At 36.4% G+C, this 15,999-nt stretch overlaps 1 protein-coding gene across 4 annotated transcripts in view; it reads right to left on the reverse strand.

Moving 5' to 3' along the window:
- The window catches only part of CRYZL1 (crystallin zeta like 1), a 65,435-nt gene that overhangs the window by 26,015 nt on the left and 23,421 nt on the right, over positions 1-15,999 (reverse strand). For all 4 annotated transcript variants that reach the window (XM_044670229.1, XM_044670230.1, XM_044670232.1 and 1 more), the window contains exon 4: positions 11,918-11,990. In XM_044670229.1, coding sequence (XP_044526164.1) covers positions 11,918-11,990 — 73 coding nt within the window. The remainder of the gene's footprint in view (positions 1-11,917; positions 11,991-15,999) is intronic.

The following is a 15,999-nucleotide window of genomic DNA, read 5'->3' on the forward strand; positions in this document are numbered from 1 at the left end:
ATAGCTTAGATGTGTTTAGAAAGTAAATGTCATAACTAGGTCACATCTAAAGCCTGTAGTATTATATCCAGTTTATTTGTATAATCCTGTTTAACTGGCTGGTAATCAACAAACATTTATCAAATACTTCAGTGCCCACAACACTGTAAAACATTGGAAGAGATTAAAATATTAGGTAAGTTTCATCTCTCAAAGGGCTTAACATTTAAGTAAATCTGTGAGCCACCAATAAAGATATCTATAATGTACAATATTAAAAGTAATTATATAAAACAAGTATAAAATAAAATCATATTAAAAAACTCAAGGGGTTCAGGGAAGATTTTTTGAGGAGATGGCATTTGAGTTGGGCTTAAAAAAGACTGGTAGGAGTTGAATAGGTGAAGACAGGTGGGGAGGAGTTGCTCAGCACAGAGAACAGCAAGGACTATTTGTTTGGAGAACAGAGAGTTGATCAGTTCCATCTATACAAAGGGTGAATGAAAGAAAAGAAAATGAGGTAAAGGCTGAAAAGCTGAAGTGTCAAGCTGTAGGGCACCTTGGAAGACTGATAAAAAGACTGACATCTCCAGCATCCCAAGAGAAGTCAGTCACTCTATAAGAAGATCTCATCAGGCTTGGCTCTCTCTTTATTACTCTGAATCTCTGATTGGAGGGTGGGGTCTTGAAATCCAAACTTCCATTTAAGGAGAGAGCTCAGGATAAACACTGTCTCCTCATTTTTCACCTGGCAGACTATTTTAGATGTCTCTCGCTGACTCCTCTGCCTACCCCTGACCTCTAGTACCTTCCATGGTATCCTCCCATTCCTTGCTTTTCAGTTTCCTTTTTTAAGTTGACCTGTAAGCTTCTGGAGGGCAGGGACTGTCTTAGGACTTAGTAATGTGGCTGGCACATAATAGGTGTTTAATATTTACTGACAGTATTAATATCTAGGACAGAAGAGTGTATTCAAGACTTCTGAGAGGGAGAATGACATAATCAGACAAAGCAGGGAAGCAACTAGTGGATATGGAGAGACTAAGGACAAGACAAGAGAAGGATCAGTCAGTAGTTGGTCAACACACATTTATTAAGCTAAGTATTTGTTAGGCATTTCACTAAGCCCTGAAGGAGACAACACCTAAATAACTAGGTACTGAACATATATAAAATTCAAAGTAGATGCAAGATAATCTCAGAGGAGGAGACAAGGGGTGGAGGATCCAAAAAGACCTACTTTAGAAGGTGAGATGTGAGTTAAATCTTGAAGGAAGCAAGGGAAACCAAGAGGTGGGGGTGGAGGGAGACTAATATAGAAAAGGGACAAAAAATTCATTGCAAAAATACCACCAAAAGGGGAAATAGAATGTCTAAAGAAAGGAACAGCAGGGAGGCCAGTGCCACTGGATTCCAGAGTTCTATAGATGGGAATTAAGTGCAGAAATACTGGAAAGGTATGAAGGAGTCATGCTGAAGGGCTTTAAATGTCTAAAAGAGGGCTTTATTTGATCCTTGACATATAGGGAGCCATTGGAGGTTATTGAGTAGATGACTTGGGCATGGGCAGACACTTTGTCAGTTGAGTGAAGAATGGATTAGAGAATAGTAATATAAAGTCACCTCTACTCAGAAAATAGAGTGAAGCAGGAGTGAATAGGGAGTGATGTAAAGCATTGAGGTATAGAAAAAGAAAGAATATGGAAGCAAATGAAAAAACCGCTTTTTAGTAAAATTGAGAATAATAAGAAAAAGTATATTTAAAAACTTTAAAAAATCCTAGGAAAAGCCATTAGGTAAAGGACAGAAAGGATCTCTTAGGCAAATGGATTAAGAATGGTATGAAACCTTTAAACAATGTGTAACTCTTGCCTTGGTTACATTACTGTCTGCCTACCCTAACCTATAAAGTGATGAGGTTGCAGAGTCATCTAAGGATAGGCTTCTCTTTAATGGCTGACCAGAAGTGACTAGACTACTAGGATTCACTCTTCTCTAGGAAGAAGGGAGATGTCTAAGAAGAATGGGATGATAATTTGGTTGAGTCAGAATGTTAACCTTCCTATAAATGTTACCTGGAATCTTTTTGGAGCAGTCATGTCGAAGGGCATGGAAGGGCTTTGCCAGTTTGGTTATTTTTCTTCCTAAGCGAAATACCCTACATTATAAATTAATGATAAATTAAACTAAACTTTCTGACAGACAGATGACTACTGTATTAGTACAAATTTTTAAACTTGACAAGTGAGAGTTCATAGTCAATATCCTTTATTTTACCATTAAAGTAGGAGACAGAATGGGAAAACTGTTGTAGAGAAGGTTTGGAATAGCTGTTGTGGGAAGAAAGAAAATCAGGAAAAAGATATTGTAGTTTAGCAGAATGGCTCGTATATAGACCAGAGAACATAAAACAGTAAAGGATCTAGTTAGCACAGTTACTGTTAAGACTTCCACAAGAGCAGGTTCAGCAGTACACAAACGGAAGCAGATAATTGGAATATGCAGGGTTTGTGGCCTGGCATGAACACTAAGAGAACAAGTAAGTAAGGGATTCCAGAGTCAGAAAGCAGAGAATGGATTAACTGGAGGGTCAAGAATATAAAAGAAGGAAAGCAAGGTCAGAAGAATGGGTGCTGGTACAATGGAAAACATACTGGCTCAAAAATCAGACAACATGGATTCACATCCTGCCTTTGCCCATTACCTTGGGCCTCAGTTATCTCATCTGTAAAATGAGGGGGTTGAATTAGATCAATGGTGTCAAACTCAAATAGAAATGAAGGCCTTTAAACAATAATAAGGACACCTGTGGGTGCATATTGACAACATTATCTACATTTTAATTTATTTTGTCAAATATTACCAAATTATATTTTAATCTGATTTGGGCTATACTTTAAAAAAATAATTCTCTCAGATTTATTAAGGACTTACTGACATTTAGTTTATCCTTTTGATTGATTAATCACTTCATTTAAGGACTATGGAACTTTTGCAACTATAATGATTAGAACTGAAGAGGAAGCCTATCTTTAAACAAATATTTTACGAGAATCATCTTCCTATATAATAACAGAACTGGAAGCTAGTAGCAGGGATGGTAGGCTTTCACAAACATCACAACATCACATGGCATAGCATGTGTTTACCATAAGGCAATTGACTATATGGTGTTATGAATACCAGATTCTAGTGTGTTTATTGTTATTATTTTAATTTTAATTAATTAATTTAAAAAATCTTACCTTCTGCCTTAGAATCAATACTGTGTACTGGTTCGGAGGCAGAAAAATTGTAAGGGCTAGGCAATGGGGGTGAATGACTTGCCCTGGGACACACAGCTAGGAATATTCTGAGGTCAAATTTGAACTTAGGACCTCCCGTCTCTAGGCTTGGCACTCAATCAACTGAGCTACCCAGCTGCCTTGTTGCTATTTTAAAAGAAATGTTCTGTACAATAAATTACTAATATAAAGTGGACCCCGCTTTAGGTTGAATGTGGTTTACAGGCCATGTGTCTGACTCCTTTGGCCTAGATAGCCACTGTAGCTCTGTGCCTGTGAGTCTATGGATAAAGAGAAAGGACAGAGAAAGAAGGAAGGTTATATATAGTAAGACAGAGAAATTTCAGTGTTCTGGATCTCAGAGGTATGACAATTATGGAGAACAGCAAGAATAAGAGTGGAGGTCCTGGGAAATTAGACATTTGATAAAGAAAATAATTTTTAAGGGTTATGTAACTGAAAAACTTTGCAGGTGTTCACTTAAAAGAATTTTGGGTAAAATTTAGGTTTGGCTACCATAACATTAAAGTAACAAAACAAAACCCTATAAGTTGAGGAAAAAAAAGGAGACAAGGCTCCTTGCATAACTTTAAGAGTGGGTTCCTTGACTGGCTCTAGAACAGAGGTACCCTTGGGTGTCCATGAGTAGATTTCAAAGGGTCCATAAAACTTGTATGGTAAGAAAATGACATCTTTATTTTCACTAACATCTGACTGAAATAATTTCTTTCAGTAAAGAATAAAAGGCTAAAAACATATTCTGAGAAGGGGTCTACAGGCTTCACCAGATTGCCAATGGGTCCACAATACAAAAAAAAGTTAAGAATCTCTGTAGCACCTAGGCTTTAAAATTCACTTCCACATTTTGTGCACTTTCCTAGTGTCAAGCAAGTAAGATTTCAACCACTCTTCCTAGTCTCAAGTTCCCTATATACTGTCATCTTCTTTCATTCTCCTTCTGCTATATTAGAGAGTTCCAACTTCAGTTTAGAACTTACTGATCCGAGGTAACTCTCTTTTTTCTCCCTTCTTGCCAATTTGACTGATTCACTTTTTTAATGGCACCTTTTCTAGAGGATAAGCAGAAAAAAGGAGATAACATGAAACCAGATTAAACTCTGGCTAAATAAATTCAGTATGTAATATCCAAATCCATTTTAACCAGGTAGTAACACTTTATACAGTGTTTTAAGGTTTGCAAAGCGGTTTATATATGTTATTTCGCTTGGTCCCTATGATATTTCTGCAATATAGGTGCTATTATTTTCATCACTTTATAGATGAAGAAACAGGAATAGAGAGGATAAGTAACTTCTCCAGAATCACATCACACAGCTAGTAAGCTTCTGATGCAAGATTCAAAATCAGGTCTGACTCTAATGCATTTCTATTCATTGTGCTACTTGGCTGCCTATAGTGTGTTTCATTAATTTGTGAAATATTTACAGTGTATTGTTTGCAGCCATAGTGCTAGGCACTGGGATACAAAAACATACAAGTAAGTATGATGCAAAGAAAAACAAAGTAAGTACAATGTAAAAATACTATGAGAAATAAGAGAAGGAAATGGTCATTTTCAATGGAGGAAAAAGGCAGAACAGGTTTCACAGAGGAGATAGAAATTGGCACAAATTACCTCTGAGGCTTCAAGGAAAGAAAGAATTTTATCAATGAAGACTGGAGGGCAAGGGAGAAAGGAGGGAACCAATTCTAGGCATAGTGAGATGGTGTGACGGAAAGTGTGGTGATAGGAAAAGGAAGAAGAGAAGAGGGGATAGAGAAAAGTCTAGTTTGGTTAGCATGAAAGGATTAGTTGGAATGTACATGAAGGAGAATATATGGCTCCAGACAGGCTGGAACCTGAATGTGGAAGACTTTAAGTCTTCTTAGTGCTATATCAAGAGTTCATATTTTATGCAAAAAAGGCAAAAGAAAGCATTTGAAGGTTTCAGAGTAGAGAAATGAAATGACTGGAATATTGAATATTGAACTGAAAATTAAATATTGAGAATGTTTGGTTAGAAGTAAAGAAAATAAGGGCCTGAACAAAGGTTGGGAGTTGAGAGTAGGAGAGAGACAGGAAATATATAGAATTGACAGAACTTGGAAAATCAATTAGATGTTGTTAGGAAGAAATGAAAAATGACTCCAAAGAGGTTACAAGCCTAGTGTTTGAGAAGAAGGTTGTAACAAAACAGAAATAGAGAAATTAGGAAGAGAGGCAGGGTTTGAAGGAAAGACAATCAATTCTGCTTTAGCAAGGTGGAGTCTGGAGGGTTGTCAGTCCACCCAAGTGCAAGGAGGACTTGAAGATTCAAACCTGTGCTCTATAGAGAGGCTGAGAGGAGAGAAGTGGAAGATGAAGTGATAAAACTAGTTGAGTTTACCAAGGAGAGCATATTAAGAGAAGAGGGACAAAGAAAGTTTATTAGAGGACATACACATTTAAGAGATGGAAAGTAGATGAAGAACTAGTAAAAGAGAAAAAGATTCAGAGAAGAATCATGAGAGTGAAGTGTCATGGAAGCAAGGAAAGAGAGAGTACTGAGAAGCACTGAGTGATCAATCATTCAATAAGCAGGTATATATGGCACTTACTACGTGCCAGATTTTGCTGGGTCCTGGGAATATAAAGACAAAAGTGAAATAAACCCTATCCCTGATAGAAACATGTGCTTTTAGAAAGTAATTTGGGGAAAATGCTTGGAGAGTTGGGGTCTGGCCAGGTTGTGAAGGGCCTTAAATGGATACTTTATATATAGGATAAGAGAGGGTTGAGGAACTGATGATGAAAACAAGGTTTCAAAATGGGTGATCAGAATGATGGTGATGCCCTTGATAGAGACAGAGAAGTCCAGGAGAGGGACAATTTGAAGGGAAAAAATAGAAAGTTTTGTTTTGAACATATTGAGTAAGTTGACTATAGGGCATCTAATCTAGGGTGTGACCATCCTGGTCAGTGGCTAAAGTAGTAAAGAATAATAGGAACTGAAGGAGTTCAAGAAATCATGAGGTCAGAGTATTAGAAGCAGAGCCAATAAGAATATTGAAGTAGCCAAGAATGATATCAAGGAAAAGGATGGAAAAGAAGCTATTTAGGTCAGATGCCAAAGTCAAGGAGGAATAGCAAAGTGATTCAAAAGTTGGTAAATGATCAGAATAGTAGAAGGGATGTCACAAGTCACCTGGTCTAATTCCTTTATCTTACAGATGAGGAAAATGAGGTAGAAAGGGAGTTAAGTGACATGCTCACAGTTATACAGGGGTGGCAGGGCTAAGGGGTCAAATCCAAAGGCTGACTCCAGACCCAATGTTCTTTCTGTTGTACTCCATTGCTTCCAAAATTATGACAAAGGTTTGGAGAAAGTAGATTAAGTCACAAAACCAGAGAGACTCAGAGGTGAATACCTTAGAAACCCAGTGAACCTGGGTGGGAATGCTATCCTTAACATTCCTAACAAGTGGCAATGATCCAGCCTGTGCTAGATGGTTGAGTAACTCCAGCAGTCTATTCTACATTTGGATAAATTGGTTCCTTAACCAAGCTGAAATCTGCCTCCCTGAATCTTCTACTCATTGGTTCTTGTTCTGCCTTTCTATGCCCAAGTCTAACAATTTTAATCCTACTTCCTCATGTTGGCACTTAAATACTTAATGATTATGTTTCCCAAAGTCTGCCTTTTTTTAGTTTCTTCAACTGATTTTCATATACTATGGTTTTTGAGTTCTTCTAACCATGCTAGGTATACTTCTCTGGACATGGTTTCATTAGTCCAACCTAAAATTTAACAGCCAGTATTGAACATAGTACTGTAGATGTTTTTTGCCCAGGTCAGAGTAGAGTGGAACTAAAACTTTCTCCATCCTGAACTTCATGCTTCTACTGATGCAGCCCAAGATTGCGTTAGCTGCCATGTGTCTTCCTAGGTTTCCATCTTCCAATCTGTTTTTTCTTGTCAGCAATCTCATTCATTCTCATGGCTTCTCTTTGCAAATGACCCCTGAAGAAGCCCTTTTCTCTAACCTAAGTTTTCCTTACTTTATGCCTAAATCTGCTTCTAGGCAACTTTTATATACCACTTCTACTCTCCTCTCTGGGGCCAAGCACAGCCCATTTAACCCCCTTTTCACTTAAAAAGCCCCTTAATTAAAGACAGTAACAATGTTCTCTTAAAACTTTGTTTAGGTTTTCAGCTAGTCTAAAAACTTTGGTTCCTTTGATACATTTTCATGTGACATTCTCCAGTCACTTCAACACTTCATCACATATTTTCTAATGCCTTGTCTTGCAAAATCAGATACAGTATTCAAGATATGGCATTCAAAATCAGACATAGTATTACAGATACGGCCTCCCCAGGAGAGTTTAGTCAAACTGTTACTTCCTTTGATCATATAACTGTTAACTGGACATTTCTATATCCATCTAGATGTCCTACTCAAATTATGCCCCAAACCAAGCTTATCATCTTTCTCCTTAAACCTGCTTTTTCTTGCAATTTCATCCAGGGGGTATCTTTAATCTGTCCCCTCCCATTCAATTGCCATATCTAAGCTGTCATCGATTTTTGTCAAAACATTCTATAAAACATTCTCTTCTCTACTCCAAATGCCGCCACCTTAGTACAGAGAGCTATTATCACCTAACTACACAATTGCAATAGTCTATCTTCCTACTTTTACCCCTCCAATGTATCCTTTAAGTCACTGTTAAATTAAATGTATTTGTAGATCTATTTATGCCAAAATGGTCAGTAGACACCTTGATTATTTTTTTTTTAACCCTTAACTTCTGTGTATTGGCTCCTACGTGGAATAGTGGTGAGGGTGGGCAATGGGGGTCAAGTGACTTGCCCAGGGTCACACAGCTGGGAAGTGTCTGAGGCCAGATTTGAACCTAGGACCTCCCGTCAACTGAGCTACCCAGCTGCCCCTTGATTATTGTTAATTGAGAAAAATTCACACTTCTTTGCTTGACCACCACGGTTTTCTATAATCTGGAACCACTCTACTTTTCCATCTTAAACTGACATTAATCTCTTCTATATATTCTATACTAGAGGTATCAAACTCAAATAGAAACACTTAGAAAATCACAAATTAATATTATCTCTGTTGTAGTTTTATTTATTTTGTTAAACATTTCCCAAGTACTCCCCACACCAAGAGGCTCATACCACAGCTCCACATTTCAAATTATATTATATTATTGCCTTGAGATTTCTCAGCTTTATACTTTATCATAACATTCTCTATTCATGAAATCTTTCCTAACTCAGCTTCACTTGCTAAACTCCTAGTCACTCTTTAAAACTCATAACACTTAACCTAAATGTTATTTCCTCTGGCAAATCTTTCATGATTCCTGGGGAGGCAGGGAGGTTCAATGAAAGAGCAAGAGATTTAGAAATAAAGGCTCTGGTTTTGAATCCTGTTTCCACACTTACAACCTTGGCCATGTCACTCATTCTGGGCCTCAGTTTTTTTCATCTTACAGATGAAAGAAGGGGCTGGTTTCTGTGGCCTCTAAGATACATTTCAATTCTAAATTTATGATATAGTCCTCTAATACTTCTGATCAATTACAATCTTTTCCTTTGACCTTCTGAAGAATTCTGTTCTGTAATTAATTGTATTATATTTGAAGATCTCATTACTTAATTTTGTCTTAGCCCTCCAAAATGGTCTAATATCCAAGAGTGCAGAGATCAGACTTTAGTAAACATTTTCTCTGCATTTGTGCTTAACAAAGGGTTCTATACATATTAGATATTTAATAAGTGTGTTATTTATTACCAATTACATGTTAAGAACATTTCCATACAAGTTTTTCTAAGTTATATGATTGCACTTATCTCCCTCCTTCCCTTCAGGTGCTGGCAGGCAAAGTGAGCTGGATTATAGATGCATTTCATGTATTTGTTGAATTTTTGGATGAAAGATGACTGTAAGACAAAATCTGGATAAATAACACTCTTCTTTTATCATGCCATTCCCATAGTAGAAAAACTTTATGTGGCCTCCCACCATAGCCATACAATGAAATCACAATTTCTTGGTCAGGGCTTCTGACTCACTTTTTCAGCTTTATCTCAAACTACTTTTTTGAGTACACTAAACTCCACCTAAATGATACTCATGGGGGCAGCTGGGTGGTTCATTGGATTGAGAGCCAGGCCTAGAGATGGGAGGTCCTAGGTTCAAATCCGGCCTCAGACACTTCCCAGATGTGTGACCCTGGGCAAGTCACTTGACCCCCATTGCCTAGCCCTTACCACTCTTCTGCCTTAGAGCCAATATACAGTATTGACTCCAAGATGGAAGGTAAGGGTTTAAAAAAAAATGATTACATTACAAATCAAATTTGTCCTTCCTTTTTACTTTTGCTTATTTGCTATAGCTGTAATGCAATTTCCTCAATTTTCTGACTGTTGTAAACCTTCCTATCCTTGAAGGACTACCTCAGCTACCACCTTCTCTGACAGCATCTTCACACACTGCTTCCTCAGAACTCTGCATTAAGATATCAAATTTTAATTTGCATCTCAATTATTTCTATATATTAAAATTTTTTCTTTACTGGTAAACTCAAAAGCTGGGACTATGTTTTATTCATCTCTTATAGCCCTCTCTGACACATAATAAGAATGTTGGTTGAGTTACTGAATTGCTTATTGATTCTGTTTTCCTCAGGAAATGCCTACTGTAACATTCTAATTGTCACTTAAAAAAATACAATTTTAGGCACACAACTTATTTATTCCCCCAAGAGATATTAGTAATAGGATCTATCTAGGGAGCAAAGCTGGAATACATAAGTGAATATATAATGGATTTGTTATTTTGTCTATACAGGGAAGTCCTAATTTGGAAACTTTTTCTACTGAGCCTGAGTATAACAAATTATGGCTTACTGGATAAGAGTTGTATAAGACACAAAGACGTTTGACTTACCCAGGGTCACATATTATAAGCAGCTGAGATGAGATCTGAACTCTGGTTTTTCTGATACTCAACCCAGCAATCTACTATTATGCCACATTTCCTCTGATATCTAAAAGTATTGAGTTTTTATTGACTAACAATTTAAAGGATTCAAAATTCCCAGAGGCATCTCAAACTCGTTATATTTTTAAAATAACTCATTATCTTTCCCCTTTAAACTCTACTCTCTTCTCAAATTCTTTATTTACTACTGAGGTTACCATCAATTTCTTGAGAATCCAGACTCAAAACCTTAGTGCTACCCTTAGTTTCTCTTTTCAAAATCGCCTTGCATATCCAATCTGTTCCCAAATTCTCTTGTTTCTTTGTTGTTGTTCAGTCACTTTTCAGTTGTATCTGATTCTGTGACATTATTTGGGGTTTTCTTAGCAAAGAACCGGGAGAGGTTTTGCCATTTCCTTCTCCAGATCATTTTACAGATGAGGAAACTGAAACCAACAGGGTGAAGTGACTTTCCCTGGGTCACACAACCAGTGTCTAAGACTAGATTTGAATTCAAGAAGATGCTACCCACTGTAGCACCTACCTGCCCTTCTTGTTTCTACTTTCACAATACTTCTAGTATATGCCCCTTCTCTCTATTTACACGACTGCCAGCCCGGTGCAGGTTCTTATTACTTCACGTAATAGTCTACTAGTTGTTTTCTCTACCTCAGGTTTCCTCTCCTTCTTGTCCATCTTTTACTCAGATGCCAAATTGATCTTCCTAAATTATAGATCTCATTATATCACGATTCCCCTACTCAATAAACTCCAATGACTCCCCATTTTGAGGATGAAACATTAAAATCCTACTTACCTTCACAACCTGACTTCTTCCTACCCCTCCAGTCTCCTTTCCCTTTTTCATGTACTATACAATTTAGCAACATAGGCCTTCTTGCTGTTCTTCAAACAAGCAATTCCCTCCCACCATTCTTTTCACTGATACACTTTTCACTCAATACTGGAGTACTCTTTCTTTTCACCCCCTCTTACTGGCTTCCCTGATTTCCCTAAGGATTAAGTTTTAATTTACTTTCTGCAAAAGGCCTTTCCAAGTCACACTTCCCCCTTTTACTATATATAATATAAAAGGTATGTAGATGTGTGCATATATACATAATATATAAAAAAAATATATATCTCAAGGTATTGTTTGCATCCTGTTTCGATCTCATTGGAATGTGAATTTCTTAAAGGGAAAGATAAATGGTTTCCCTTTTCTTTGTATCCCCAGTACTCAGCCACAGGGCCTGGCACATAATAAATACTTAATAAATGTTTGTTGACTGATGGAAAGTTTCTATTACTTAATTCTATGTTTTACTACTCATGGGACTAATTGTAAAACCATGAAAATATTTATTTCATTGTACACACGACTTCAAATGGCAAAATGCCAGGACAAAGAAGTTTCATTAATTAATAAGAAAAAGGTTCTCTGTCGTAGAATTTTATATTTGAGTGATACAGGCAGTTTCACATATAACCAACAAATGGTTAGCATTGAACTTCTCCAGGAAGATGATAATTTTACTGTCAAGATAAACAAAGCTTCTTATATACTACTGTTGTTCAGATCAAATGGTCTTTGGCTGAGATTCATCAAATGAACTTTAATTTTTTCTAAAACATATAACTTCTTGTACTTATGTCAGTATACTTACCCTCTAGTACAATTCCAGCAATTTCTCTCCCAACAGGAAAAAATTCCTTTTCCAGTTTCATTTCTGATAAAAGCTAAATCATAATAATAGTTAAGAACTTCCCTATCTGGAATAAATTCTAGCCTATCCCCCCCCAAAACTGGGGAAGGTAAAATTTAAAAAGTCATATTAAAGAAAAAAATATATATTGCCCTATTTTTAGAATTAAGGCATTCCCATCCCAGATTAAGGCAACAGGAAATTATTTTAAAACATGCTTTTTATATAATGGAAAACAAACATTTTAGATGAAAATAAATAACTATACAGACAGGGACACAGAAAGAGATGTCAATGCTAAAACAAGTTACCTTAAATAAAACAAAACAAGAACTTCCTGAAAATGTTTTGTTCAACATAGCATATTCTACCATTTCTGAAGGGACATTTTAGGTGCAATGTGTTATTTTCATTAGAAGTTATAGGCCTTGATAGTCTCATAATATAGGTGTGATAATAGCAATTGTCTAGTAAAGCTATTATCAGGATCAATTGAAAAATGTGTAATGTGTTTGGCAAAGCTTAAAGTGATATAAATATTAGATATTACTGATTATTGCTATTTTTATCATTGCTTCTATCAATTGAAGTTTGAGAACTCAGAAGAGAAAGGCAGATTTGAAAAGTGAGTAGTTAGCTAAGATGATGATTTTTTTTACTTTTTTATTTTTAAAATATTTCTCCACAGTTACATGATTCATTTTCTCTCCCTCTCCTCTTCCCTCCCCACTCTGGGAGCTGAACAAGCAGGTCCACTGGGTTATACATGTTTTATCACTTGATACCTATATTTCCATATTATTCATTTTTGTAATAGAGTAATAAGATGATGATTTCTGAGACTGCATTATGGATTCCTGGACAAAAACTTAAAATACAAAAAATGACAAGTTCTTGACAAGGTTCAAGAAAAAAGTCATCAAAGCCTTATGAATCTAATCAAGAAAGGGTAAACAAAAAAAAAAAAAAAGAGCAAACTGCCTATATAGGTCTGCGAAGCTTAGTACAGATAGCCTAGCAGATTCAACATAGGAGGGAAAATAGCAGATCAGAAATCTGTGGGAGATAGCCCCTCAAAAAAGAACTAGTAATAAAATCCATGGCCTCTGACAGGCAATTTAACAGAGTGAACTTAAGATTCTAATACGAGAAGGCAAATTTGATCTTCTAAGATATTGCACTGACTATTAAAATTTTGGAAAGGTATGCTTATTTCAAAGGGACAAAACTGGTAAGAGTATAGATGGAATAATGTTTATAATAAAAATACGGACTCTTGGGACCTTAGGACAAAAATATGTTGAAGAACTTTCGGGTGATATTCAACAGAGGAAAAAGACATGATTCTATTGTAGGGTTATAAGAGACTAGCTACATAGCAGGAGGAATTAGATAAGGAGTTTGGAAAAAACACCAACCTGGCACTGACAAATGATATTGTAGTACCATGGGACTAACTATCCTGAAATCTGTTGGCATTCTTTGTCTGCCAAAAGCAGAGGCAGTTAATACATTTGAGATTTTATTCCTTCAAAAGCTGGAGGAATTGACAAAGGAAACTTGCTTCAGACCTGATTTGTCTGAACCAATAAGAAGGAATTGGTTGCTAAAAAAGGAATTCCAAGAACTTCCCTCTTATAGTTCATGACATGAGAAGCACTTAGGTGAAGAAAAGAGAAGTACCCTGGAAGTGCAGTAAGAAAGATTTGAGTCCAAAGGTTGTCTCAGACACACCTAGTCATGTGACTTGGGGCAAGTTATTTTACTTCTTTCAGCACCAGTTTCCTCATCTGCAAAATGGGGATAATAATAGCACATACCTGACAGGTAAAATAATATACATAAAGTGACTTGCAAACTAAGCAGATTAGTCAATGGACTAATCCTTTGCAGAAAACTTGTACCTAGGGAGATAGAAAGCCCTCAAGAATCAAATTCTAAAAACACAAGCAGACATGCTTCTAAAGAGAAGGAAAAGAGGGAGCTTCTTAGAAAAGCAGCTTTAGGTTCACAGGAAATTCAATGTCAATTCAAAATAATTTTTAAATGTGTAGAATATGGAAGTAAAGATGAGTAACTGAGGAAGAAGACAAATATGTAGCATGACCCTGTAAAGACTGTGTCAGGAACTGGTAAGGTCCTGAGGGGGTCAAGCCAGTGACAAATACATAGAACAAAGAAAAGAAGGTTTTTAAGGCCATGGTGGGTCAAGAAAAAGATCAAAGGAAACAGATCACTGTTAGGAGTAAATGGGATGATAATAGATTAGATGATGGGAAGGGTAAACTACTCAAGTCCCAATTTTGCTCCCCCTGCCCCAAAAGGAATATTCTTTGGCTCAAGGATTGCAAAAACAGCTAGCAGAGGAGTGGCAAATTCAGTGAGGAGATGTTCACGATACTTAGTTGTTGTCAAGGGACTTGAACTAGAGTTGTGGTAGGGCTCTGGTAGAGTGGCCCAGATAATCTGTGCTTGGTCTAGCTTTTTTTTTTTCCCTGTCTTGGAACTAATACTATAATTTGCTGTCATTCAATACTTTTTAGTTATATGCTTAATTGATGTGTTCTTTTTTTAACTGAAAAAAAAGAAAGAAAGAAAGAAAGAAAATTTCCCCTACAAACTTTTTTTAAATCCTTACTTTTTACCTTAGAACAGGGAGTAAGTATCAGTTCCAAGGCACAAGAGCAGTAAGGGATAGGCAAGTGGAGTTAAGTGACTTGCTGTTTGTTTTAAATTCAGGGAAGTGTCTAATAGACTCCCTATGGACATGTGGGAGACTTTGAGACTACATTACCTGATTCCAATGGGTCTTAGGGCGTGGGGACATCAAAGGTCCCCACGCAGGGGGCAGTTTAAATTCACAGGAGGGCCAAAAGAATGCCTCTTGATCTTCCTGAGGCGCTGACTGATGCGCGGAGAGGATGGGCTCTAGCGGTAAATCTAAAAGCTAGGCAGGCGCGGTCATATATATTTTACCAACATGGCCATGGCTTTAATTAAACTACTAATTTCTATTATACCAGTCTTTATCATTTTTAATCTTAACAATAATGGCAACCACAAGGTCGAAATTCGAATTCTCAATTTTCCAGATAGCCTAAAGAGAGCCATGCCTGTTTTTTGGCCATCTTGCTCAGCTATTTCGGGCAATTTTTTAAAAAAGGGAAGTGGCCTTGCTCACCATGCTTTTGCTAAAAGCAACAGCATGTTTTTGCCTCAGGTGGGACTCAGCCAGCCAGTCCAGCCCGACCCACCTTGGGAGGTCAGGTCAGCTGATTCTGGCTTCTGGCTTTAAACAAATCATTTTAAGCTAATGAAGTTTCTGCTTATGATTTTATTTTATTTCCTAATTTACTTAAAGCTTACTGTATCAAAAATGCTGCGGTTATATATATATATACCATCTATGAACATTTTATAAGAGCACATGTCTTTTAAGTTTTATTCTGTCTTGGTAATTGTATAGAACCTTGGAAGTTTCCATGCCTTGAGATTTCAATTGTAATTTTACAAGAGGTCTTTTAACTTTTACTCTAGAGCCTAAAGAATTGTTGTCTTAAAGGATAAGCTTTTATATATTTTATTATAAGAAAAATTATTGCCTTAAATGGGTAGAAGCATGAAAATTTCCTACCCGGGATTTTTTTTTTAAAAACAGGAAACCAAGGAACTCCTGTATATTCTTATCAGAAGGATCTAGAATTCTTGAGGATGATTTAGACCAGGTTTCTTTTTTAAATATCAGATTTTGATATGAAAGCAGTAACAGTTTGTTGAGACACTCTTAGCCAAGATTTAAAAGTTGTAACAAGTATATGATTTTTTAAACATCATTGATTATTGTTTTAAAATGTGTTATTGGAAATTATGGTACACTATCTGAATGTGCATTGTGAATCTGCTATTTGTAAGATCTATTTTCTCTTACAGAAAATCTCATTTTTGGGTAACAAAACCCTTCTTGTTCTAAGCTATATATATATATGTATATATATATATTTGATTTTTAAAACATTCTTTTTTTATTAGAGCAATTGATTTTT

The sequence above is a fragment of the Gracilinanus agilis genome, chromosome 3 (assembly GCF_016433145.1).
Source record: "Gracilinanus agilis isolate LMUSP501 chromosome 3, AgileGrace, whole genome shotgun sequence".
NCBI classification, from domain to species: domain Eukaryota; kingdom Metazoa; phylum Chordata; class Mammalia; order Didelphimorphia; family Didelphidae; genus Gracilinanus; species Gracilinanus agilis.